This window comes from Aegilops tauschii, chromosome 2 (genome assembly GCF_002575655.3).
Source record: "Aegilops tauschii subsp. strangulata cultivar AL8/78 chromosome 2, Aet v6.0, whole genome shotgun sequence".
Lineage (NCBI taxonomy): Eukaryota > Viridiplantae > Streptophyta > Magnoliopsida > Poales > Poaceae > Aegilops > Aegilops tauschii.
The window spans coordinates 304,407,605-304,433,709 of record NC_053036.3 but is presented as its reverse complement, the minus strand read 5'-3'; the positions used below and the strand labels follow the sequence as shown (position 1 = coordinate 304,433,709).

The 26,105-nt window shown below is 49.1% G+C and overlaps 5 protein-coding genes across 6 annotated transcripts; 3 read left to right on the top strand and 2 right to left on the bottom strand.

Moving 5' to 3' along the window:
* The first annotated feature begins 11,619 nt into the window (after positions 1-11,619).
* LOC109757739 (D-amino-acid oxidase) lies at positions 11,620-13,244 on the top strand. The gene is made up of 2 exons (XM_020316565.4): positions 11,620-12,485; positions 12,579-13,244. The coding sequence occupies exons 1-2, from the start codon at positions 11,714-11,716 to the stop codon at positions 12,965-12,967; spliced, it is 1,161 nt and encodes a 386-aa protein (XP_020172154.1). The 5' UTR covers positions 11,620-11,713; the 3' UTR covers positions 12,968-13,244.
* Positions 13,245-13,580: 336 nt separating this feature from the next.
* On the bottom strand, positions 13,581-15,888 carry LOC109757738 (uncharacterized). Its single transcript, XM_020316564.3, has 4 exons — positions 15,528-15,888; positions 15,267-15,445; positions 14,156-14,264; positions 13,581-14,071 (listed from the first exon to the last, which is right to left on the bottom strand). The coding sequence occupies exons 1-4, from the start codon at positions 15,828-15,830 to the stop codon at positions 13,775-13,777; spliced, it is 888 nt and encodes a 295-aa protein (XP_020172153.1). The 5' UTR covers positions 15,831-15,888; the 3' UTR covers positions 13,581-13,774.
* An 83-nt stretch (positions 15,889-15,971) lies between these two features.
* On the top strand, positions 15,972-19,659 carry LOC109757736 (uncharacterized). Of its 2 annotated transcripts, none has more exons than XR_012202559.1 (12): positions 15,972-16,103; positions 16,266-16,286; positions 16,385-16,485; positions 16,588-16,645; positions 16,753-16,796; positions 16,901-16,981; positions 17,448-17,518; positions 17,590-17,700; positions 17,901-17,983; positions 18,394-18,693; positions 19,209-19,292; positions 19,438-19,659. XR_012202559.1 is itself a non-coding variant. In XM_020316561.4 (12 exons), the coding sequence occupies exons 1-12, from the start codon at positions 16,076-16,078 to the stop codon at positions 19,517-19,519; spliced, it is 981 nt and encodes a 326-aa protein (XP_020172150.1). In that variant the 5' UTR covers positions 15,972-16,075; the 3' UTR covers positions 19,520-19,659. The 2 variants fall into 2 exon arrangements, 1 of the variants encoding a protein (XP_020172150.1); XM_020316561.4 differs by having other exon boundaries at positions 18,394-18,610.
* Positions 19,660-19,795: 136 nt separating this feature from the next.
* On the bottom strand, positions 19,796-21,832 carry LOC109757735 (RNA-binding protein CP33, chloroplastic). The gene is made up of 4 exons (XM_020316560.4): positions 21,311-21,832; positions 21,114-21,215; positions 20,708-21,019; positions 19,796-20,310 (listed from the first exon to the last, which is right to left on the bottom strand). The coding sequence occupies exons 1-4, from the start codon at positions 21,740-21,742 to the stop codon at positions 20,110-20,112; spliced, it is 1,047 nt and encodes a 348-aa protein (XP_020172149.1). The 5' UTR covers positions 21,743-21,832; the 3' UTR covers positions 19,796-20,109.
* A 121-nt stretch (positions 21,833-21,953) lies between these two features.
* Positions 21,954-22,876, top strand: LOC109757737 (uncharacterized). The gene has a single exon (XM_020316562.4). It carries the CDS (start codon positions 22,138-22,140, stop codon positions 22,684-22,686), a length of 549 nt encoding a protein of 182 aa, XP_020172151.1. The 5' UTR covers positions 21,954-22,137; the 3' UTR covers positions 22,687-22,876.
* Positions 22,877-26,105: the final 3,229 nt, after the last annotated feature.

Genomic DNA, 26,105 nt, shown 5'->3' with positions numbered 1-26,105 from the left:
CGAAGAATACGGCTTCGAGCGCCCAACAAAAAACTAGCCGAAGCGTAGGCTACTACCACAATTTGACGACGAGGCCCTTGAGCCAATTTTGTCAAGATATAATCATGCTGACGAACCAGACCGGCCACCACGTGGACGGGACAAAGCGACCACTTACGCCGAACACCAGCCCATGCCACCTCGCCGTCAAGGCAAAGAGGTAGCGGCTCCGGGCTATACCTACAACTTACGTTAGGACTTGGACAATAGAGCCGGTCAGACTAGATCAATCTACGGATCAAGGGGACACGCTCCAACATGAGACGACGGCCATCAAGCTTGGCGCGATAAGCATAACCACACTCGGGCCGAACACCGAACACAGATGTCATCCGAACTCCATCGTGACATTGCCCGATACAGAGGCGCCGCACACCCCTTGTGCTTTACGGATGAGGTAATGCAGCACCAGTTTCCAGAAGGGTTTAAACCCGTAAACATTGAAGCATATGATGGAACGTCAGATCCCGCTGTATGGATTGAAGATTTTTTTTCTCCATATTCACATGGCTCGCGGTGACGATCTCCATGACTTTAAATACCTCCCCCTAAAGCTAAAAGGACCAGCACGGCACTAGTTGAACAGCCTCCCAGAGAACTCTATTGGCAGCTGGGAAGACTTGGAGGATGCTTTTCGAGACAACTTCCAAGGTACTTATGTCCGGCCACCAGACGCTGATGACCTTAGCCACATAGTCCAGCAACTTGGAGAGTCAGCCCACAAACTCTGGACTCGGTTCTTAATTAAAAAGAACCAAATCGTCGACTGTCCAGACGTCGAAGCCTTAGTGGCCTTTAAACACAACGTCCGTGATGAATGGCTCGCCCGACACCTCGGTCAGGAAAAGCCGAAGACTATGGCAGCTCTTACTGCACTTATGACCAGCTTCTGCGTAGGCGAAGATAGCTGGTTGGCTCGTAGAAGCAACAGTACCAGCGACCCTGGCACCTCCGAAGCCAGGGATGGCAATGGAAGGCCATGACGTAACAAAAACAAGCATCGGAACAACAATGAAGAAACTGAAGATACAACGGTCAACGCTGGATTCAATGGCTCTAAACCTGGTCAGCGGAAGAAACCATTCAAAGGAAATAGAGACGGTCCATCTAATTTGGATAAGATACTAGACAGGCCTTGCTAGATTCACGGCACCCCCGACAAGCCTGCCAACCACTCCAACAGAAACTGCTGGGTTTTTAAACAGGCCGGTAAGTTAAATACCGAACACAAGGGGAAAGATCCTCAAAGCAAGGACGATGACGAGCCCCGTCCACCGAACACAGGGGGACAGAAGAAATTTCCCCTTGAGGTAAAAACAGTGAACATGATATATGTCACACATATCCCCAAGAAGGAGCGCAAGTGCGCACTAACGGACGTCTATGCCGTAGAGCCTGTCGCCCCAAAATTCAACCCATGGTCGGCTTGTCCGATCACCTTCGATCGCAGGGACCACCCAACTAGTATCCTTCATGGAGGTTCGGCGGCCCTAGTACCCGACCCAATAATTGATGGATACCATCTCACTCGAGTCCTTATGGATGGCGGCAGCAGTCTTAACCTGATTTATCAAGACACTGTCCATAAGATGGGCATTGACCCGTCAAGAATCAAGCCCAGTAACACTACCTTTAAAGGAGTGATTCCCGGCGTAGAGGCCCACTGCACGGGCTCCTTAACATTGGAAGTAGTCTTCGGTTCGCCGGATAACTTCCGAAGCGAAGACTTGATCTTCGACATTGTCCCTTTTCGCAGTGGTTATCACGCGCTGCTCGGACAAACTACTTTCGCCCGTTTCAATGCAGTCCCGCACTATGCTTACTTAAAGCTCAAAATGCCCGGGCCGCGCGGCGTTATCACAGCCAATGGAAATATGGAGTGCTCCTTCCGTACTGAGGAGCACATTGCGTCCCTTGCAGCCGAGGTACAGAACGGCCTCATCAAGCTGAACAATTCTTCAATCATTAAGACCCCTGACACTGCCAAGCGAGTCTGGACTACTCCGCAGAACTACAGCTTGGTGGATCCAGAGCTTGAATAGCAGTTTCGTCTCCGCCGATCGCCCCATAAAACCGTGGCATATGTACCGTGTGTGCATAATTACGCACTTAAAATACCTTGGGCAACAACGGAGGCACACTGCAAAAAAGGTCTATAGTTCGGCTTGACCCTATTCGGACCATAACCTTTTCCCCTTCTTCATTTTTTCTCTCGTCCTACAGGTTCATTAAAAAACTACCTACCCTACGGTCGTGCAAGGGCCCTTTTGAGGCCCCCCTTTTGTATAGACGACCATCGACTTCTCCTCTCAAAGGATTTTTTACCGAGGAGAAACGGCGCAGACATGCGGCAGGGCACCACTGGGATCTTCAAGACTACCTTTTCTTTTAGGCCATGTATAAAGCTTCCCCTCATTTATAAATTCTCGGCATGTCAAATAGCCTTGATGTTCATGGCATTATCTGTAATAGCATGTCTTGACGTATTAATCAGGGTATAAAGGAAACAGTTGACCACCAACTTCTGTTCGGTATTGGTTTATTTTACCGTCTGTATTCCCTCCTTGCTTCAGATTGCGACATATACTTTGGTCCGCCCTAAATGTCGGGGGCTCTATCCAGCTTTTCATATTTTCACAAGTCCGAACACCCATAGGGTACTCTTCGGCGTCCCGAATATTGCATTATATGCATCAGCTCCGAATCATGTCTTTGGTCTATAGTTGGGTTGCCCGGCTCCTGTGGTTACCACCTTACGCTCTGCCAGTTCGGCTAAGGTAGTAAAGGGAGAACTACTGTGATTGTGTTTCTGGTTTGTCCGGTCAAATACCTCAGTAGAGAAAGCCGAAAACTGACTGTCATGATATGGCGAGAGCTGGTCGGCGATTCGGCGACTTACTACAAATCATTAGTGATTTACTCCGTGTTATACGAAGGGCTGGTCTTCGACCAGTCATGCGACAAAGGCATCCTAGTCAGGATTGCCGCATACGCACCAGGGGCTAGTACTTAGCCCCACTGTCAAACTCCTATGGCTAAGTGAAAGTAATAAAGCCGCATAGTCTGATTGCCTGAATCACTGCGCGGACACCTCCTTTACAGACCAAGACGTTGCATAAAGTGTGATCATGCGCTATACCTAACACCCCCGTAGCATCTATGTGGGGGCTGAAGCCGACGACTGGCAAACTTTCAGAATTAAAACGGCCGCACAGGAGGAAAATAACTCAAGATAAAGGCATAAATATATTACAAGCCTTGGTTCACAAAACAAAGTTCTGATAGCCCAGATACATTTACTCAAACATAATGTCCTTTGAGCATTGGCCCTCTACTATTTGGGCACCTGCTAGGACATCTTCAAAGTATCTCTCCGGCTTGCGGTGGTCCTTGCCTTTAGGCGCGCCTGCGATCGCCACGTCAGTGGCCTTCATCTTTGCCCAGTGCATCTTGACACGGGCAAAGGCCATCCGCGCACCCTCTATGCACGTGGAGCGCTTCACAGCTTCAACTCGAGGCAGCGCATCGACGAGTCGCCTCACCAAGCCGAAGTAGCTGCTAGGAATTGGTTTGGCTGGCCAAAGCCGGACTATGAGATCATTCATGGCCAAGCCGGACATCCTATGCAGCTTCGACAGCTGCTTCATGTGGTTGTTCAGAAGCGTTGGATGCTCCGGCGCCAGGAACTGTGACCAGAACAACTTCTCTGTCGAGTTCTCCTCCTGGGCTCGGAAGAACTATGCGGCGTCAGCGGCACTCCTCGGAAGATCCGCAAAGGCATTTGGAGAACTCCACAGTCGAGTGAGCAAGGCATATCTTTGACCCCCAAATATACTCTGCAAGAGAAAGGGCTTACCACCCGCTATCTGTTCGGCCTGCCGGATCTCTTCACGAGCACTTTGGGACTCGATCCGCGCCTCTTTTGCCTCCTGGAGGGCTTTGACGAGTTCGGTCGCTTGGGCCAAAGTCTTCTCCTCCAGGGCCTCGCACTTGTCGATGGCGTCCTTCAGCTCTTGCTCCACTTCGGCCACCCTATCTTCATGCTGGCGGCGGGCGACCTGTTCGGTCTTTAGTTTCGCAGCCGCTTTGTCAGCGGCTGCTTTATTCACCTTCGCCTCCTCCTTGGCCTGGACAAGGGCGCTCTTGAGGGTCTCGACCTCGGCCGCGCCAACTGCGCTCATAATCACATCAGTACATGAGTTAAACTTTGAATTTACATATCACTTCAGATATATGATCAAACTCTTTAAAATACGCACATACCTTGCGTCTCGTCGAATCGCTTGTTGATGCAATCTATTTCATCATCAGCCAGCTTCAGTTTCCGATTGAGTTCAGAAACTTCAGCGGCCTGGGCGGTTGCCGCCAACAGGGAAGCCTATTATGTAATAGAACAGTACGTCACCTATTCTGAATACTATGTGATCCTCTGTCCGGCTTTTTCAAAACTGGATAGAGTCTCAGGGGCTACTATCTATGCACCGGTATATTACTTTGTAAACAAAAGCGTCTAGAGCATTACGTTGCATACCTCGAAGCCTGTCAGTAGGCTGGTAAACGCTTCATTCAGCCCGCTCTTGGCGGACTGAACCTTCTCTACCACCACACCCATCAGGGTGCGGTGCTCCTCCATGATGGAAGCACGTTGTAGTGCTTCCACTAGAGTATTCGGCGCCTCCGGATTAGTGGAGGCTGTCGTCCGAGCTGATGCTCCCCCTCCTTCGAAGGGGGCTGCTCGCCTGATTCCGGAGCCATGTTGGTCTTCGGAATGATGTTCGGTTGGGGGCCGGATTGATCAGGGCCCCCGCCGTCGGTCACCATGGGGGTCGCACCCCCCATGTCTTCGGCAGTCGAGGTATCACCCTCGGGCGCCTTCTCGGCAGCCTCGCTCGCCCCTCCGCGGCCAGGAGAGGTCCTTCGGGACAACACCTCGGTGTCATCCATGGTGATTGGCGAAGGGGCTCGCGGTGGCGAGTTGCTCTCTGCCATCTCGGGCGGCAGAGAACTCCCCTCAGATAGCGAAGGGTTGGGGAGGTCGCGAGCAAGGCTGAAAGGCACACGGTGTAATAAGTTATATTATAGAAACATAAAGGACCGAAGACATATAATAAACCCTTTGGTACTTACGATTCGGCCAGGGGCTTCACCCTGGGAAGTCTCTTGGGGATGGGTTCGGCTTTCTAATCCGAACCATCTGAGAGGGCCATCTTCCCCCTCTTGGGCGCCTCCTCCTCCGGGTCTGTGGAGGTCGCCCTCTTCTTCTTCCTCCCCCTAAGAGGGAAGTCGCTTTCCGCTTCCTCCTCCTCTTCTTCCTCGTCTCGCTCATGGGAAGAGAGGACTTCGGTCTCTCCGGACACTGCGTCCGACGGACCCTTGTGGCGGAGGCCGCCTCTGGCCTCCTTGCCCTTCTTCTTCTTGGCCTTCTTCTCCGGTGCCTGAGGGCACCGGGACTAGCATCTTTGTCAGCTGGGGTGTGGTCGGGTCTTCAGGCAGCGGTGCCGGACACTTAATCCGCTCCGCCTTTACTATCCAGCCCTGTACGAAGGACAGAAAACTCATTATGTCTAAAACTTATTGACCGAATAGATATTCAGGAAAATCATACCTACCGGTGTGGCCGGATTCTCGATGTCAAGACCAATGTCTTCTTCGGCCATGTTTTTGGGCCTTGAAGAGCAGCTTCCAGATGTCTTTGTGCGTTGTGCCTAAGAAGTACTTAAGGTCTGTGGATCTTCCAGATTGAACTCCCACATGTGAGAGGGCCGGAGTTGACAGGGAAGAATCCGGCGGAAGAGCATCACATGAATCACGTTAGTGAGACTGGTGTTCTTGCCTATCATATTTGTGATGCGCTTTTGCAGCATCAGCACTTCCGCCGTGGATCCCCAGTCCAGACCCTTAGTGGTCCATGAGGTAAGTCGCATAGGAGGTCCGAATCTGAACTCAGGAGTGGCTGCCCACTTGGCGTTGCGGGGTTCGGTGATATAGAACCACTCCCGCTGCCACACCTTGACAGTCTCCACGAAGGCTCCCTTGGGCCAAACGGCGTTGGGGAGCTTGATTACCATGGCGTCGCCGCAGTCCGCATGCTGCCCATAGACCACCTTCGGCTTCAGATTGAAGACCTTGAGCCATAGGCCGAAATGTGGGGGGATGCAGAGTAGCGCCTCGCACACGACTATGAACGCCGAGATGTGGAGGAAAGAATTCGGGGCTAGATCATGGAAATCTAGCCCGTAGTAGAACATAAGGCCCCAGATGAAGGGATGGAGGGGAAACCCTAGCCCACGGAGGAAGTGGGGGATGAATACAACCCTTTCGCCGGGCTCCAGAGTGGGGATGCCTTGATCCTTGGCAGGGAGCCTGTGCGCGATGTCCGTGGACAGATATCCCGCCTCCCGGAGCTCCCTGACGTCCTTCTCGGTGACGGAGGAGGCCTCCCACTTGCCCTTCGAACCAGATCCTGACATGGCTGGGGAGGCTGGTGGCGGTGGGAAAGATTGAAGTTTGGGCACTAGAGCTTGAAGATGGGAAGGCAGGAGAAGGAAGAAGGTGTGGGGAAAAAGAGGAACCTTTACCTTATTATATAGGCAGTGAATATCAAATGCCCCCCTCAAGCCTTAAAACTCGCATGTTCCTAAGGGGGCGTGCGAATGGCACGGTTGGATTACCCAAAACCGTACGATGAGGATCCCGTAATGGGCGGACACGATCTCTGTTTTGACAAGACGTGCCAATGGAGGCTATGCCTCGAAACACTGAAAGAACATGCGGTGCCCCCATGTTTGGTTTTGGTAATTGATGACAATCTCTATGGAATAATGGTTGCCTTGAGTTATATTTGAAGGATTTGTCCATAGGCATCTCTTGAAGTCCATGTGTTGGTTTCAAGGAGTTTATGTGGTGACCAAGGTGTTATTAAGGAATTATCCAAAGATTGGTCATGTGAGATTGAGCTTATTGCAAGCATGTCTTGAAGAAGAAGATTGTGTGATCATTCATGTTTACCTTCAGGACATCATCCAAATGAAGAGAGTTGGAAAGAGTCAAGGTTGATCAAGACTAAGTCAAGAGTGAATCAAGTTGATCAACACACAAAGCGCACAAGATGTACCGAGGGATCAAGCGATCCCATGGTATGGTAAGCATTGTCAATTACGCTTTGTGTACTAACCCATGGTCTTCGTGAGAGTTCTTTGTGGGGTTAGGTTGCGGTGTGCAAGTTCAAGTGAAGTGGGCAAGTTCAAGTAAAGCATCACGAAGAGATCAAATGCTTGAAGCCATTGTGGTGACAATGGACTTGTGAAGATGTGCGGAAGGGTGGCTCACCCATAGTGGAGTATGGGGGAGCAATCAACTAGTCTTCATCGAGCCAACGCAATCAAGAAAGGTGGTCCATCTTGAGGGAGTCAAGATCATCATCATCTAGCTCAAGTGGACCATGTGCAAGGCAAAGGTTTGCTCTTGATAGGTTTTCTATTTTACCGGTCTCATGATGGTAGTTGGGAGACCGGGTTATAGGATCGATTGTCGTACTATCAAGGGGGGCTCTCAATGAGTAGCTTGATCGTATCGTTCATAGAGAGCTCAAACCATTGCATCCTTGCATCATCTTTATTGGTTCTTGTTTGGTTCTTCTCTTTGTGAGTTTTGGAGCTTATGGTCATCTTGATGACAAGCTCGAGTTCATCGAAAACGGAGTTCACTCGCATCTTCTATGATGTTTTCGATGTTGGAAGGTTATGCCGGTTCTTCTCGGTTGGAGGTTTCACTCCTCTATTTGTTGGCATACCTCCCCTGCCTCTTCTTACTATAACCAGTCGTTGTTTTAATGCTACTCGTCGTCTTGTATCCAACAAGCTTGAGTTTGCTCAATTCGGAGCTCATATAAAGAAGTGTTGGCAGTTCTGTTTTTCTCCCTGCGGTAGTACCGCGGTGGCAGCGGTAGTACCGCTTGTAGCGTCAAGCGATAGTACCGCTCCAGTACCGCTCTACTACCGCCTCGATTTTGGGTCTGCTCTTTTCATGTCGGGTTCAGCGGTAGTCGCGCGGTAGTAAGGCATGGTAGTACCGCCTATAAGCGGTAGTACCGCTCCGGTCGAGCGGTAGTACCGCTACTGCATTACTGCCACCGTACTCTGCTCTGTCCTGCCTCCTTCTGTCCCGTGTTCTGCTCCTCCAGCGGTAGTACCGCTGGGGTGAGCGGTAGTACCGCTTATCGGCGGTACTACCGCCCCAAGGTTCTTGGTTTGTTGCTCCTTTTCACTGCTTCTTCCGCCCGAGCGGTAGTACCGCTCGTGGAGCGGTAGTACCGCTCGTGTGCGGGCTGAGCACATAACGGTTGGATTTTCCCCCTCCTATAAAAGGGGGTCTTCTTCCCAATGAACCTTATCCTTTGAGCTCGTGTTCTTCCCCCATTGTTGACCTTCTTCGAGCTTGCTAACTCTCAATCCCTCCATGGATTCTTGCTAGTTTTTGAGGGAAAAGAGAGAGGAGATCTAGATCCACATTTCCACCAATCACTTTCTCCTCTATGTGAGGGGAACCCCTTGGATCTTGATCTTGGAGTTCTTGGTGTTCTCCTTCTTGTTCTTCCTCTCATTTTCCTCCCTAGCATTAGTTGCTTCGGTGGGATTTGAGAGAGAAGGACTTGGGCACTCCGTGTGCCCTTGCCATTGCATTTGGTGCATCGGTTTGAGTTCTCCACAGTGATACGTGGAAGTTACAAGTTGAGAAGCTTATTACTCTTGGGTGCTTGGTACCCTTGAGCTTGTTCCTCTTGGGTGCTTGGGCGCCCTAGACGGTTGGTGGTGTTCGGAGCTCAATCATTGTGGTGTAAAGCTCCGGGCAAGCGTCGGGGTCTCCAATTAGGTTGTGGAGATCGCCCTGAGCAATTTGACAGGTTCCGGTGACCGCCCCCAAGGGTTGCCAAAGTGTACGGGTTCGGTGACCGCCCCCAAGGGTTGCCATTTGTACGGGTTCGGTGACCGCCCTCAAGGGTCCCTTAGTGGAATCACGACATCTTGCATTGTGCGAGGGCGTGAGGATATTACGGTGGCCCTAGTGGCTTCTTGGGGAGCATTGTGCCTCCACACCGCTCCAAACGGAGATTAGCATCCGCAAGGGTGTGAACTTCGGGATACATCGTCGTCTCCGCGTGCCTCGGTTATCTCTTACCGGAGCCCTTTACTTATGCACTTTACTTTGTGATAGCCATATTGTTTCTTGTCATATACCTTACTATCACCTAAGTAGTTTTTCGTGCTTAGCATAAGTTGTTGGTGCACATAGGTGAGCCTAGTTGTTGTAGGTTTTGTGCTTGACAAATTAACCGCTAGGTTTATTCCACATTTGTTCAAGCCTCAACCGTAATTATTTTAAAGCGCCTATTCACCCTCCCTCTAGGCGACATCCACGATCTTTCAAACGCGAAGCGGGAGGTGTGAAAACGGTTCGAAATGTTAAGAGGCCAGACGTGAAGTTTCGCCGAAAAGTTTTCAGTGAGAAGACACTGCCTTATTTTGATATCTTGCTTTCGTGCCTAAGGGAATATGGTTCCTTCGTGCAGAGAATTATTCTAAGATGCTCAAGAGAAGGAACCCGGCTTGCAATGCCGAAGACAATCCGCGTGCCGAACATATCGTCATTGAAGACTGGTTCATGGACTACTGAGGGAGTCCTGGATTAGAGGGTCCTCGGGTGTCCGGCCTATTTGATGTGGGCCGGACTGATGGGCCATGAAGATACAAAGCGGAAGATTCCCCCCCATGTCTGGGTAGGACTCCCCTATGCGTGGATGGCAAGATTGGTGTCCGGATATGTAATTTCCTTCCTTTATAAACCGACTCTGTACAACCCTAGGCTCCTCCAGTGTGTACATAAACTGGAGGGTTTAGTCCGTAGAGGCTACGAGAAATCTCATAGGCTAGACAACTAGGGTTTAGCCATTACGATCTCGAGGTAGATCAACTCTTGTAACCCCTATACATGTCGAATACAATCAAACATGATGTAGGGTTTTACCTCCATTAAGAGGGCCCAAATCTGGGTAAACATTGTGTCCCACTTGTTCTTTGTTACCTTCGATCCTCAGACGCACAGTTCGGGACCCCTACCTGAGATCGGCCGGTTTTGACACTGACAACGAACGTCATATATTTACCGCGCCTGTTGGAGCTACTCGTGCGTGCCATCTTTTGTAGCGGCCGCAGGAGCCAGCGCCATGCTGCGTGTAAAAAAAAGGCTATTTCGGCGCGCGCCACGCGTTGTAGCACATAGTTGAAGTAGTATAGAAATGATCCTGATGTGGGTTTGCAAAGGGAAACACTTACCATCAACCGGCGGATAACATGGCCGCGTCCGCCACCTTCCGTGCATGACATGCGTCCCGCATATCATCTTTCAATGAACTCGCTTCTGCAACAGGAGCTATGCTTCTGAAACATATGTGGTGTTGCAATATTCTATAACGGGTCTACGTTTTGCAACAAAACTTTTCTTGCGAATTTTTTGTGCAACAAGACCTCAGTTGCAAAAACAAATTTACAACAAAACCTCAGGCTATGTTTGGTAGCAAAGTATTAGAAAAACTGCAGTATTGAAAACCACAATATTTTTGTCAGTGGGTACAAGATACCACAGTTTGGACATACGAAAGTATGTTGAGGTATTGAGATTACTGTGACCTGTTTGGTTGTTCCCGCAAAACACAGTATTGATGCGTTCAAACACTCAGCTACCTAGCCGTTAGCAGTGCAAGCACACACCTGCTGGCTGGAGTTGATCAACATGCTCAGCTAGCTAACATACGGGCCATCCCATCAGGAGGTCGGAGGAAGAAACAACCAGCTCATATGTCCCCCTCACTCCTTCCCGCCGGCTGAGCCGAGCTGAGCCATTGTTCCATGCACTCGCCTCTAGCCCCCACCCCGTGCTAAAAGTACCAGGTGTAGTTTGTTGTGGTAATGTTTGAACAGGGATACCTGAATCTGAATTGTCTGAATGAAAAACAGCAAAATCGCTATGGTATGATTATTAGATTTCAGACAAATCATGTGGGGTGTAGCGGCCGACGACAACAGAGCAGCCGTCTCTTTGCTTTCACATGGCCGCCGAGGAAGATTTCTCCAAAGACGACAGGGCGGCGGCGGCGTGGGAACGAAGCCAGAGCAAGTAGCGAGTTAGTTGAGCAGAGTGCGGAAGGATAACGACGCCAGTCCCTTCTTTTCGCCTTCTCTGTTTTTTTAAAACAGGTCTGGGGTTCTTTTTATTATACAGAGAAAAAACTACAATTTGTCAAATACCACAATATTAAAACAACAGTTTTAAGCGGCAATCAAACAACTCATTGTAAATAAAACTATGGTAATATAAAAAACTGCAATATTCTTAAAATATTTAGAAAATACTTTGCTATCAAACGGGGCCTCAGTTGCAAAAAATGCAACAAAACTATTGTTGTAAAAAAAATCCGCAGCAAGACCTGTGTTGCAAAAATAATTCCACAACAAAACCTGTGTTGCAGAATGGAGGCACCTTCGGCCTGTGATGCAGTAAATTGGACGGCTCGCGACCCGGCCGGCGGACGCGTAGCACGCCCGATTGAGTTTTCGCGACTTTATTCCACCTCCCGTTCAACACACCCGCAGCTCCAAATCCGGAGACCGACGACATCATGGCCAGCGCGCCAGCCCCGCCGCCCCGCCGCGTGGTCGTCTGCGGCGGTGGCGTTGTCGGCGCTTGCACGGCCTATTTCCTCTCCACCCACCCCGCCTCCCCCACCGTGCCGACCCTTGTCGAAAAGTCCTCCCCCGCTTGCGCTGCCTCAGGCAAGGCGGGCGGTTTCCTCGCCCTCGACTGGAGCGACTCCACCCCCGCACTCTCGGCGCTGGCGCGCGCATCCTTCGGCCTCCACCGCCGCCTCGCCGCTGCCCTCGACGGCGCCAACGCGTACGGCTTCCGCCCCGTCCACACCCTCTCCATCTGCCTCCCCTCTCAGCCCGCCGAGCCCCTCTCACCCCACCCGCTCCTCCCTTCCTGGGTCGACCCCTCCGCCTCCGCCGCGCCGCCGCGCCAGCTCGGAACTCCGGACACCACCGCGCAGGTCCATCCGGGCCTCTTCACCAAGGCCGTCCTCGCCGCGTCCGGCGCCGATGTGGTCATCGGCGAGGTGGAGCGCGTGGTAGTCAGCGAAGGGCGTGTCGTCGGCGTTGCGGTGAAGGGGCGCGGCGTGGTGGACGCGGATGCCGTGGTGCTCGCGCTCGGCCCTTGGTCTGGGCGTTTCGAGATGGTCAAAGAGGTGTTCGACGTGTCCGGGCTCAAGGCGCACAGCATCGTGCTCCGGCCGCGCAACCCCGACAAGATCACGCCGCACTGCCTGTTCCTGAGCTACCAGCCGGAGCCCGGCGCCAAGCTGCTCGACCCGGAGGTCTACCCGCGCCCCACGGGTACGCAGTTCTTCAAGCTGAATTATGTGTGCATCAAACTGAACGGCACCCATGTTTACACATGTATAGTTGTTGCTGTTTGTCCTTGAACAGGGGAGGTGTACATTTGCGGAATGAGCAAGGACGAGGATGTTCCAGATGATCCGGCAGCGATTGCCGGGGAGCCGGACTCCATTGCAATGCTTCACAAGATCGCTGGGAGGGTGTCCAGCCAACTGAAGACAGAGGAGGGCGCAGAGGTAGTCACGGAACAGGCCTGCTACCTCCCGTGCACCAATGACGGGCTGCCGGTCATCGGGGAGATGCCTGGGGTGAAGGGATGCTACGTCGCAACCGGGCACAGCTGCTGGGGCATCCTCAATGCTCCTGCTACCGGTGCAGCACTCGCCGAGCTCATCCTTGATGGACAGGCCAAGATTGTTGATCTTGCGCCCTTCAGCCCGGCAAGATTTCTCAAGAAGAAGAGCAGGCGCGGAGTGTAATGGCATGCGCGGTTTGCTTCGATCTGATGTTCCAAACTTGGCAACCGAATAAAAAGCTATCCTCGCTTGTAACCTGTCCGAGGGGATAGCAAATAATGTACGGATAATAAAACCTTCAACACTTGCTGTCTGAGTGTTGTGGAGATGGATAGATCCTGTTTTATCTGATGCTGTAGTGATCTAAATGCTCTTATATTTATATATGGAGGGAGTACCAAATGTACCAACGAACGTTTTGCATGAGAACATCTTTGAATGCAGACGTGAACTGCCAGTACACTCCCTCACTACTGCATGATCATGAGAAGAATGATACTGTGAAATTTACATCAAACACTAAGGGCTCCTTCAAAAAAATTCGAGGATTAAAATCCTTCGGAATTTTTCCTATGTTATTGTTTGATTCATAGGATTGAATCCTATTGGAATTTTTCCCAATTATTTTTTTACTACTTCCCATAGGATTTCTAGCATTCAATCAAACTCTTCGAAACAATCCTTTGTTTTTCATATAATCTCATATAATGCAATCAAACAATCGAAAATCCTGTAGGATTGAGATGAGCATGACATTCCAATCACATTTTGAGAATCCTGCGAATCAAAGAGGCCCTGAAACATAACGTCACACTATTATGTGTAATGGCGGTTATCAGATATCTGTGTCGTACGATACAACCTGCTCCAGAATCCCGGGATGCAGTTCCCAAAATGAACAAGCTTTTGCCAGTGTTACATGATGTTCATCACATCACTTAGAGCTCTAACCAGACTACTATTATCAAGTTGTTGATCTTTCTAATGTTTTCAGTCCAAGTATAGGGTTGCCTTCATCACTGCATCAAATGAGGTTTGCAGCCTCCAATCTTTCTGTTTCCTGTTCAACGGCCTCCCTTTCCCAGCTCGGTTCTCGTTGACGTCCGCGAGCTTCCAAACACAGTGTTCTGCCTGAATGTCTACTGACTCAAGCATGAAGATACCATCCATCTGATCCGAAATAAGGCCATCACCTTCAGCATGGTATTGTACCCTCATTGCCATATCTTTGAAGCGATCCAGATCACCCGGCACCTTCAGAAGTCGCTCTGCTCCTGGTGATGAGATCTGAAACACAAGATTAATTCTTTGTACGTGGTTGCAAAATTCAGGAGCAACCATTGTGTAAGAAATTTTGGCAGGCTGACTTGCCTCAAGAGCCAGGTCGAGGGGTATTTCGCCTCTTTCAATTATCTCATCCAATTTCTGCTTATAGAGTCTATTGAAATTCTCTATTTCCTCTATACCAGGGCACCCATACCTGTAGAAATTTCTCACACAGGGAAGGAAATAAGATTGCCATTTTGCCCATATCAATTTCAATATGAACAGCCTATTCAGATCAGGTTAGATGAAGAGAAACATTTTTGTGGTATCGATCTACTCAACATTCAAGATAACTAATGCAACAAGGCACAACGCTGAAATGAAGACAGGCTGCAACCATCTACAATAACCAGTAGGTGATAGCCATAGGCATTTTGACATGATTTTTTTTAACTAGTCTAAGTGAACAGGCACGAGACAGAAAAGTAGGTATTACTTGATATCCGAAAAATAACTTGAAATGTCTAGTTTACAAACATCATGGTGCAGGCAAAAAATCGGAGACTGAACTCTGAACGAAAAAAAAGAGGAGTTACCTATATTGTCATGGTACGTCATGGTGGAATGACAATGCACAAAATTAAAGGGGTTACTGAAGATTATGTGAAACACACAATTGCCAGAATGTCATCGCTTTTAAATTTCTGCCAAAGGACACCAAATACGATATATGCTTGCCTGTACCATTATCTTTTGTTTCTCATTGATAGCACAGCATACAACCATGGATTTTCACTATAAGGGTACCCATATCCTAACTAATTCAATATGGAGAAAATGTTTTCAGGTTTTCAGTAAAGTATGAATATCAAAACCACAAATGTTTGTAGGTACAGCTCTCTGCTTAGAAAAGCCACACTCAATCATATCAATATCGGAAAAGTAAAATAACCCGCATTTCGACCAAAGAGAAGCCGAACATGACTTGTGGCTGAACTCTACAGAGCTAGCTGTGAGATGTGACTGGATTTCACATTAATTCAGCCTTGAGGCAACTGCATTGGATGACCATTTCAGCAGACAATTCATTCACTGATGTGATTTTACACCGACAGTCTAATTTGTTCATTGTGCAAGTGCACCATTACAGTGAGAAAATGAAAGCCAGCAAGCGATGCCTGCCTCCAACTAGACAGACAGTTGTAAACTGACGAACCTGTTGGTGAGCTTGTCCAGCCGCACGTAGACGTATCCCTTGGGCGACACCTTGAAGGCGAACATGGCAATGTCATCGCCAAAGTGCTCGCCAAGAACCTCCTCGGCCGCCGCAAGAGCGCGCGCGCCCCACTTGACGTCCCGCAGGGCGACGCCGCCGCCGTTGCCGCCATCACCGATCTGAAACGTACCAAGGAGTCAAGAGCAGGCCGGACAGCATTTGGGCGAGCGTGCTCCAGGCGGAGTCGCGGAGCCGAAATACCTCAGCATCGGCCCCTTCGTCTTCATCCTCTTCCCACTCCGCCATACACTCCTCCTCCTCCTCCCCCGAGCCCTCGTCGCCTGGGCCAGGGCCCGCTGTACTCGCCACGAAGCGCGTCTGCGCCGCAGGTACGGCCCCCCCGCATGAAGTAGGAAGGATGCTCCTGGGGCAGGCGGCGTAGGAAGCGCGCGGAACGGCGCTGCGGAGGCAGGACGAGGAAGCGGCAGCCACGGCGGCGCAGGGACATTTGGTCGAGCATCTGGCGCGCAGGGAGCGGAGCGCCCGGGCGAGAGCGTGCGCCATCCTCGCACGAGTTGGTTGAGTTTGCGTTCGCTTCGTGGCGATGTCTCGGTTTGGGTCGGACCATTGGACTTATGATGGGTCGTCGTCGGTTCGGCTTCACTTATTGGGCTTTGCAACTGTTTGGAAGTTATGCTGAGTACAAGACCCATAACGGCCCAATCACTTCTCTCCTCCATCCATAAAGAGAGACTTCATTGCTCCATGGCCGACACCGCCTGACCTCTTCCTCCTCGCGACCGGCGGCCATGGCGTCCAACACCGTCAAGCTCATCGGCAAGTGCTCTGCTCCTCTCACCTTTAACCCTAAAAGAAGACAGTAAAACCACCTGCTCTCCCGTACATCTTTTCTCTGATTCAGCGATTTGCTGCTCTTACCGAAACTGACTGCTCACCCTCTCCTCTGATCTTCTACCCCGTCTCCGGCTCGGCCACCAGACATCGCAGTGAACTTCACTGGTAGGTCCTTCTCCCTCCACCCGTAACACCTTAAAGCTGACATCATTTTTGTTCTTGGTGAGTTACTGATTCACCTTTTGTGTCATGCTGCTGCGAAGATGGCATGTTTAAGGGCATCTACCACGGCAAGCAGTGCCACTCTGCCGACCTCCCCAGCGTCCTCGCGCGAGCCTGGGCTGCCGGCGTCGACCGCATCATTGTATGACTACCTGTCTGCTGTGCCTCCTGTTTGTTCTGCTCCGGTTGATTTGTCTGAATTTCTTATGCTATAAGCACAATTCATCATTTGGTCCTACATCAGGTCACCGGAGGGTCTCTGAAGGAGTCCAGGGAAGCGCTTGAGATCGCCGAGACCGATGGTATGCCCGGCTGCTATGATGGTGTATATTGGCTGACTGGTGCAGGCACAGTGTTTGATGGAATGCGCCTGAGGAATTTCTTATTTGTGCGTGTGTATGCAATGCAGGGAGGCTATTTTGCACCGTGGGAGTCCACCCAACGAGATGCGGGGTAATATTGGAATATATTTCTTGCTTTGGTCGTGACTGATTTTGGGATGGATATGTGCATTTGTGCTTTGGTTGCCTACATTTACTACTTTTTGGATGATTTAGGAGTTTGAGGAGAGTGGAGACCCGGAAGGGCATTTTCAGGCTCTCTTGGCTTTGGCAAAGGAGGGCATCGAGAAGGGTAAGGTGTGTATATGGATCATATGGTTGCTTGTTTGAGAATTTACACAGTGCTTGAACTGCACAACAAAAGGATAGGCATATGCTCTAGTGATGGACTTTCTCGTAACCTTTGGATACCCTTATCTTTGCTTACAAACAATAGGACCCTGAGAATCTTGTCAATTAGGAAAGGACCCCAATTCATTCATTGCTTACTGAAATATGGAACATTATTAAGTATCCTTATGTGCTGATGTCCTTGTGTGGCATCCATTGTATGATGATATACCAATACAGTTAACAAACTCACAATCTGATAATCTTTCGTTGCAAAGGAAATCGATTAATTTCCATGAAGATATGATATTTTCTGCAATAATAAACTAGTTGGTATTCTTTGCAAAAGAAAAAGAAATTCAGTAGTTACCATGCCCTTTTCTGCTCTTTGGACACTATACTTGCAAACTCTAAGTGGATTCAGTTTCTGCAGGTTGTAGCAGTCGGCGAATGTGGTTTGGATTATGACAGACTTCAGTTCTGTCCTTCAGATATACAAAAGAAGTACGGTCCTGCACAATCGCAAAGACAACCTGACAATTACTTGGCATTTTCTGAATGATTTTTCATTTTAGGTACTTTGAGAAACAATTTGAATTGGCTGAAGCAGTAAAACTACCGATGTTTCTTCACATGCGTGCTGCTGGTGAAGACTTCTCTGAAATCGTATCACAAAATCTGTACAGGTAATGTTTATTCTGTAGACCACAATGACAAAACACAACTGATGATCATGGTAAAAGAGCACTGTTTCATACATCTTTGTTCTGAGATCAGAAGAAAACAGTCGATGGATTATTATGTTTTAGTTGTATCCCTTCGTGAATTAAATTATACATGGTTATTTCCTATATTTATGTCTGTGAACCACATTTCTGTTTGTTAGGTTTCCAGGTGGGGTTACACATTCCTTCACTGGTACTGCAGAAGAACGTGACAAGCTTCTTTCTATCGAGAATATGTTTATAGGTCATTTCCCTCCCTTGGTCTCACAAACCTGCATGCGAAGCAACATAATAACTGAAAAACTTCAGAATCACAACATTCTTTCATTAGTGGCAAAAGCTATTTAGGTTGGCTTAGTTGCTTTTCTGATGGAAAGCCTCCATCTGGGCAATGTCACTTGAAGTTAAATTAGCATTTGATATTCTGTCTTTATTGTAATAACTCTATGATGCCTTGTACTCCCTCCGTTCCTAAATATAAGTCTTTCTAGAGATTTCAATATGGACTACATACGGAGCAAAATGAGTGAATCTACACTCTAAAATATGTCTATATACATCCGTATGTAGTCCATATTGAAATCTCTAGAAAGACTTATATTTAGGAACGGAGGGAGTAGTTTGTAAATCATAACTCTTCATGGACCACTGCAGGTATTAATGGCTGCTCTTTGAAGACTAAAGAAAATCTTGAGATTGTAGGAGGTATTCCTGCAGAGAGGATGATGATAGAGACAGATTCTCCTTATTGTGACATAAAAAATACTCATGCTGGAATCCAGTTTGTAAAATCGATCTGGCCATCCAAGAAGAAAGAGAAGTATGAACCTGGTTTAACAGTTAAGGGTCGCAATGAGCCTTGTTTAGTAAGGTATGTGGAAGCAGTTGTGCATAATCTGCAACAAGATTCTTGCTGAAGCAAATGTTTGGACTGATCTCCCAAGCTTCAACTTTGTATGTCAAGTTTACTTGCACCTGGAATGATTATTTTGCTTTTGCTTCACCCAATACCGCATTGGTTTTCTGAAGTAGACCAATCCTTATGCTATTTCTGTTCGAAACAATAAACTACTCCCTCTGTAACTTTTTATAAGTCGTTTTTAGAGTCCATGACAGTGTCAAAAAACGTCTTATATTATGTTACAGAGGGAGTAGTAAATTAGATGTGTGCTTGAAATGCTGTCTTTATCAAATCAAGTTCTGACCACTTGCAATTAAAGTTTTATGCCCTGCAGCAAATTGTTTGTTTAGCCTTGTGCCTTGATGTAGAACCAAACTATTCTTTGTTGCTCTGCTCCTTTACTAGGATATTTGAAGCATTTTATTACATCTCATTATCACGATCTGTAATCAACTGTTCGTGGACCGGAAACTGACTTCTCGTATTCTTTTGCTGTGCAAAATTTTTGTACTGTGACTCTTACCTCCAGATTTTTTTTTTGACAAAAATAGAGATTTCTCCATTACAGGCAAGTCCTTGAGGTAGTGGCTGGATGCAAAGGTATTGCTGATATAGAAGGCTTAAGTAAAACTCTGTACCACAACACATGCAGGTGAGCCGTCACTAACTAGGAAACATCATACCTTCCCTCTAGACACTCTAATATGGCTAGGTTTTCTTATGTTACACAGAGCTTTGCTACTAACGTTATCTCCAGTTTTTAGATGCTATCATTAAGTGATCTTTCTACCCTGCAGGCTCTTCTTCCCTCATGACATAGATGCTTCTGCAGATGCACAGCTTGAGAGTGGTGGTGTTACTGCAGAACAGAATAGCTGATAATGCAGAGTGAATTGTTTTGAAACATTTCGTTTTTGCTTGCTCTTCGGTTTTGTGGTGTCTATGAAATATTTATGGTGTCCTAAAATTCTTCTAATTTGACAAGCTTCAATTTCGAAATGGCATCGTATGTTCTTTCATGCCTTAGAGATTAAAGTACAGATTATTTCCACTGTACATATATGTGCCAAAATGAATAGCCTGCAATCACTCAAATCGCCTTTTGTGTGGAAACAAGTCCAGAGAGAAAGGAGCCAAGAGCCTAAAAGCAAAACTGACAGTAGCGAACACCCTGGGTATCATTCCAATTTATTTCATAAAAGGGCACAACCAATTACTCAATCCAGTACTCTATATTATACAATATACAAAACACTTCTGCGTAATTCCAGATATGTGCTAGGAGTTGATCCAGATATTTCTGCAACATATATTTCCAGAGTCTAATAATCTAGTGTCCGTGGCTGAAATCCCACTTCTGCGTCAAAATTTTTGCTCAGAGCAGTACATCTTGAATTGGAACGGCATAATTTTTGAACCGGTGCACCAAGCTTACAACTCAATCATCTCTACCTGTCTATTAGTAGCTACTAATAGCTGGCAGTTGTCTGTAAGTTGCTCTTTTCCACCTCGCCTTCAAATTGTCCTGAAGTAGTACTGTTTTTGTCGATCTCTGGCTCAGAACCACCTGAGGCAGTTTGTTCTTGCTGGGACTGCACTGTGCTAGGAGTTGATCCAGCTGGAGGGTTCTGTGCCGCCAGACTAAGTCGGAGTGGCCTCCCATCTAGTTCCTGCATTCAGTAAACATGTCAACCAACCACTGTTTTCACCAGTGAATCCATGTCAAATTAACATGTTGGTGAGATCTTAGGGTACCCATTGGCCATTGTGCATAACTTATGATTATATACATGATTACTGATCTATCCATGCATAGTGTACAAAGATAAGTTATACTTTGGTCAGTTCATGTTATCAGTATTGACTCATTTTTCTCTACGAAATACTTACAACTATAACAAGAAACACCTGGTAACCTTGTTCCTACATTTCATAGTTCAGTTTTCAAGTACTCTCCGTTCTTATCATGCATGGCTTCGTTCTACTTATGCTATTATTATTACCATGGTAATCCAATGAAGTGATGTGGTGGGAATTATTTGTTCTAAGGTTGCAAGAAAGACATACCACTCCGTCCATGGCCTGCAAGGCAGCCTTTGCATCTTCTATTGTCTGAAAGGAGACAAAGCCAAACCCCCTGGAACGACCCGTGTCACGCTCGAAGATTACCCTGGCACCAACCAAGCCAGGCTGCCTCTCGAATGCCGTCTTGAGTGCATCAGCCCGCACACCCCACCCCAGGTTGCCGGCGTAAACCTTGTATGTCCCATCGTCAACAAGACGCAAGCTAGTCCTTGCAACCGCTGCCGATGCCACTGCCCTCTCTCCTCCTCGCGGCACTTCTGGGAAATTCACCCTGACTGTCCTGCCTCCCAGCAGCTGCATTGACACATATGCATTCAGGACCAAGAACAGGAACGCACTTTTGTGTGGAATGGAGAAGAATTGATGATCCAACTAGTGCGGAACTCACAGCTCCGTTGAACATCTGGACGGCCTTGGCAGCCTCCTCGGCGGTGGCCATGGTGACAAAGGCAAAGCCACGACTCCGGTCGGTGATTTTGTCATAGATTATCTGCAGGAGCGCAATCATCAGGAATATGTCCCCGGAAGACCAGAGATAGGCACAAACTGAAGATAGGACTTGGATTGCATTTAGCTTGCGAGTACCTGGACATCGTCGACGCTGCCGGCCTCGGAGAATGCTGCAGTGAGCTCAGCGGCGGTGAAGGTGTAGGGCAGGTTGCCGACGTAGATTCGCCCGGGCTCTTGTCCAAGTGCCGGCCGGTTTCTCGGGGGATAGTAACCGCGAACTGCCTGGACCTCGGGTTCTGCCTCCTCTCCCTCTCCCTCTTCCTCCACGTACTCCTTTGGACCCTCCTCAGAGTAATATTCTCCGTCAGAAGAGAAGTCTTGGCCGGAAGCAGCGGAGGCGGAGGCGGGCAGGAGAATGGGGTGGCGACGGTGGGAGGAGACTAGGCGGAGCCCGACGCAGTGCCGCTGGAAGTTGTTGAGGTTGAAGTGAGAAGGAGGGAGTGGGATGGCGGCGGCAATGGCGGTGGGGTGAAGGAAAGAGCGGAAGGCGGCGACGGCGGTGGCCATGGCCGTGGAGGAGCGAGGAGCTTGGTGCTGTGGCGTGTCAGTGTTCGGTCGCTCTTGTGGGTAATTTCCTTATCCCCTACTCCTTTTTTTTTGAGAAGGGCTTATCCCCTACTCCTAGTCCTACCTATCAGGCCGGGCTTAAACGGGCCGATACCTATTGGCGGGGCTGCGGGCCTCTTGAGAAACGCGAGAGCACAAAGACTCCGGCCCACTAAAGACCCCCTCTCCGTGTCCGAGGACAACTCTTCTCACCAAGTGGCGGCGGCGGCGGCGGCACCGTCACCGTGACGAACTCTGCTTCTTCCTCCACAAAAAGCAGAGCCCGCCGCCCCGAGACTCCCAAAACACTTCTTTTCCCAACCAAATCCACCAAATTTCGTGCGAGAAATTTTGCAATGGCGTCGGTAGCGTCCGAAGTCGATCCCGCCGTGGAGCCCCGCATCGTCGTTGAGGAGTCGTCCAGCGCCGGAGGCAGCCGAGAGGAGGCGCCCCCAGAGGCTGCGGCGGTAGAAGCGGTGGTCGAGACAGAGCCGGCCGATGCGGAGGAAGAAGGGGAGTGCGGGTTCTGCCTGTACATGAAAGCCGGAGGTTGCAAGGAGGCGTTCGTGTCGTGGGAGGAGTGCGTGCAGGCGGCGGAGAAGGAGGGCTCCGACATGGTCGAGCGCTGCTTCCAAGTCACCACCGACCTCAAGAAGTGCATGGACGCCCACGCCGACTACTACGCCCCCCTGCTGCAGGCTGAGCAGACCGTCTCCGACCAAGCCGAAGCCGCCATCGCTGCTGCCACCGCCGATACAAACAAGAACAACGGAGAGGAACCCGCTCCCTCCCCGGACACTGATTGGGTGGTGGTTGAGGAGGCTACTTCCTCCACGCCCGGCGAGGGGGTGAAGAAGGAAGAAGCAATCGTCGACAAGGCAGAGTCATCGTCTTTGGGTAACTAATAACTGGGGGGGGGGGGGGGGGGGGGGTGTTAGATTTTTCAGCTCATGATAACTTTTTATTCAGTTTGAGTTATGATCTGATTGAGGCGCATGAGGCTACTTTTTATCCCCTTGTGGGGAAATAAGGTTGTTCTTCCAATAACTGTTGGACATGATACCGAATTTACTGAAGAATTTCTGGATGCTTTTATATGATATACTAGGTTACATACTCATCATGTTTGTTCTTGATGCATTGGCATTGTATCTCTAGAACTACACCTGGTGAGCACGATGACGACAAGATACACAGTTTGCTTTAGAATTTCTTGATGCTTTTCTGTTACATATGGGTTACATACTCACCACGTTTGTTGCTTGATGCATTGGCATTATAACCTTGGTCATGCCCTGGTGACTGCGATGTCTAACAAAGTGGCCTTCGATTGCATTGGACCTGCCATGCTGAGTAAGTTTGAAATAGGTTTCAGCTGGTTACTGTCATTGACATCAATATGGTTTGCCTTCATTTACCATTAAAATTTAGGATTTTAGACTTAAATCAACCTTTTCTTTGTGTCAAAAGATGGCGGATCTTTTAACTAGTCACTTGGCCAAAGCAATAGTAAGAAACTTGGAATGCTGTATGGCCAAACTCCCCAAAATAATCAGTTGCATGAACAAAACAGCAGTTATTTACATTGTCTTATGTGAGGGTTTTTTCGAATAATTGTTGGACGTGATATAGTTTGCTGAATTTTTATCTGATGCCTTTATATGGTACATGTGTCGCTTGATGGATTGACATTGTATCTCTGGTTTATTTAAGTCATAATCATCATGGCAAGATACTTGCAGTGACTGTCTTGTACATCGTCTCTGAGTTGTATGGGGAATTTGAAATAAGTTCCAGTTTGATTGCTGTCATTGACATAAGTATATATCTTTCGTTCCATTATTGTGAATGAACAAAACAGCGATTATTTAAATACTGCCGCTATGTAATGTGATACTCAGAGTTATTTTATTTCTGATTTTTTTTAGCTTTCTATTACTAGTTTGACCTCAGAGTTGCTATAGGACTAATAATACAGGTGGCGAAAGAAAAGGACCATCTCAGGAGTAAGGAGTGGAATAAATTTATTGCCATTGTGTTTGATTGGATTAACTGGTATACTATGTTCGTTAATGGGTGTAATTACGTCATGCTTGGGTAACTTCAGTTTTTTTATCTGTCAGTAGTTATATTTGGCTTACAAACGCATAGTCTCTTCTGCAATCTCTAAAAGAAGATCATAATGTGGTTGATCCAAGGTTCAAAGACGCGGGTGACCTAATTGGTATCATGGTCATTATGGGTTTGTTGGTGTTTTGATGTGCTACTTCCAATGTATTAACCTTACCAAATGCCATGACCATGTTGTAATTGTTGCTATTTTGGCATATTCCTAGGTCTGTCGCTTGAATTTTTTTCTTAGGTTGCTTCAGATGTAGTGCTATTTTCTTCAGTAGCTTCAGATGAAATACCCAACATTTTTACTCCGGAAAACCTATGCTTGGATGCGGTCAGGTCTACTCGTTCTCTGGTTCTGGAGCCATTTGGATTTGGACCCAACTTGTGCTATCTATCTACACAGACTATACTATCTGCTAGCATTAGATTCTGAGTGCGTGTTTGGTAGCCCTCCAGCTTCTCAACTCCTCAACTCCAGGCGAGGAGTCCAGCCGAACGCTCCAACTCCTGGAGTTACGGGAGAGAAGCTGGCGATTTGCTACGTGCAAATTTGCTGGAGTTGTGGAGTTGGTAATCTGGCGCTCCACCAAAATTGAGAAGTGGGAGTTGTGAAATATTACACCGAGGGTGCCACCGCGAAGTGAAATCGCTGATACCGGTTCGATCGAGCGTCGCTTGTTTCCCAGTCGCTGCCATCCCCCGACTAGCTACACCCGACCAGGCCTATGGCCCAGTCCATATTTCCATAGTGTTTTGCATTGACAGCCTGCTTCAGACGGGCCACATGGGGGCAATTTTATGGGCTCCGGCTCGCTCACTCGCGCGAGCGAGAAGCCGCCACGCCGAACGGATCGCTCGCTCCCGGATCCCTCGAGAGAAGCTGGCGCTCGATTTCCGGCGCAGGAGTTGCGGATTTTTGGGCACGGAGGGCTACCGAACAGGCCCTGAACACTTTTAATTCTTAATCCTGAACATCACTTTGTTTTACAAACAAAACACCTTTATATAAACAGGACGAAATTTGTGCAAACATGGCGGATTTCATATCAACCAGATGATATTCATGCAAATACGCCGGTCGACATCCAAGCCCTTATTGTTCCCTTCTTGAGACGCCACCTCCATCCGCCGTTTTCATGAGCATCGGCAATAAGACCGATGAAGTGAAGCTGCGGTCTTCGGCGAGGAAGAGCGGATTTCATATCAACCAGATGATATTCATGCAAATACGCCGGTCGACATCCAAGCCCTTACTGTTCCCTTCTTGGGACGCCACCTCCATCCGCCGTCTTCATAAGCATCGGCAATAAGACCGATGAAGTGAAGCTGCGGTCTCCGGCGAGGAAGAGTGAACACGGGAGATGGGCTGACCCACATGGGACACAAGGCCCTACCGCCTCTTGTGGGCTACTCATCCTTGTAGTCCACGCCACATCTGTTGCCGATGGATGTGAGATCCACGATGAAAATGGTGGCGCCCGCGTTGTCGTCGTCCCACCAGGCCGCCTGATAGTTCGGCAGCGGCGTGTAGGAGGCGCAGCTGGGGTTGTTCTCCTACGCGACAGCGTGCGGCTGCGCCTCCACGGCGGCCACTTCGCTCCACGACGAAGTTGAGGCTCGCTGCGGCTATGGCCACCACGGCCTCCTCGCTCGCGCGCTCGCCGTCGATCTGGCCCTGTGCCAATCGGTGCTGCTTCATGAGAAACAAGTTGTACTGTTGTTCCTCCTGTGCCTGCTGGAACGCCGACATACGCGCCGATGCAGGCTGCACCTCCACCATGGCGGCGTTGTAGTGTGCCTACGCTTGCTCCATGGTGAAGCCGGTGTGCACAGGCGCAGCTCCAGCTCGATGTCGTCGGAGCCCGTCTCCATCGTGTGGTCGTCGGGGAGCTCAGGCGAGCTGGCCGGCAAGCCGCCCTGGATCCGCCTGACACGGTTGCTCTGCGTTCTTGAGCTGCTGCCCCTGCTCCCGACCTGCCTCGCCTCCGGCCTGCCTTGCGGCACTGGCGGTGCCCTCTTTCCGAAGCCGAAGGGAAGCCAACTCGCCATCGGCGACTGCTTGGGCCTGCCTCGCGGTCTCCCAGCGGGTTGCCGACTCGCCAAGTGCCACTTTAAGGCCGACAATTTCTTGCTGGAGCCATGCGCACTCTGTCTCGAATGCGTCCTCATGCCGCTTCAGCTCCCTGCCGTGCTCTTCGGTGAGCGC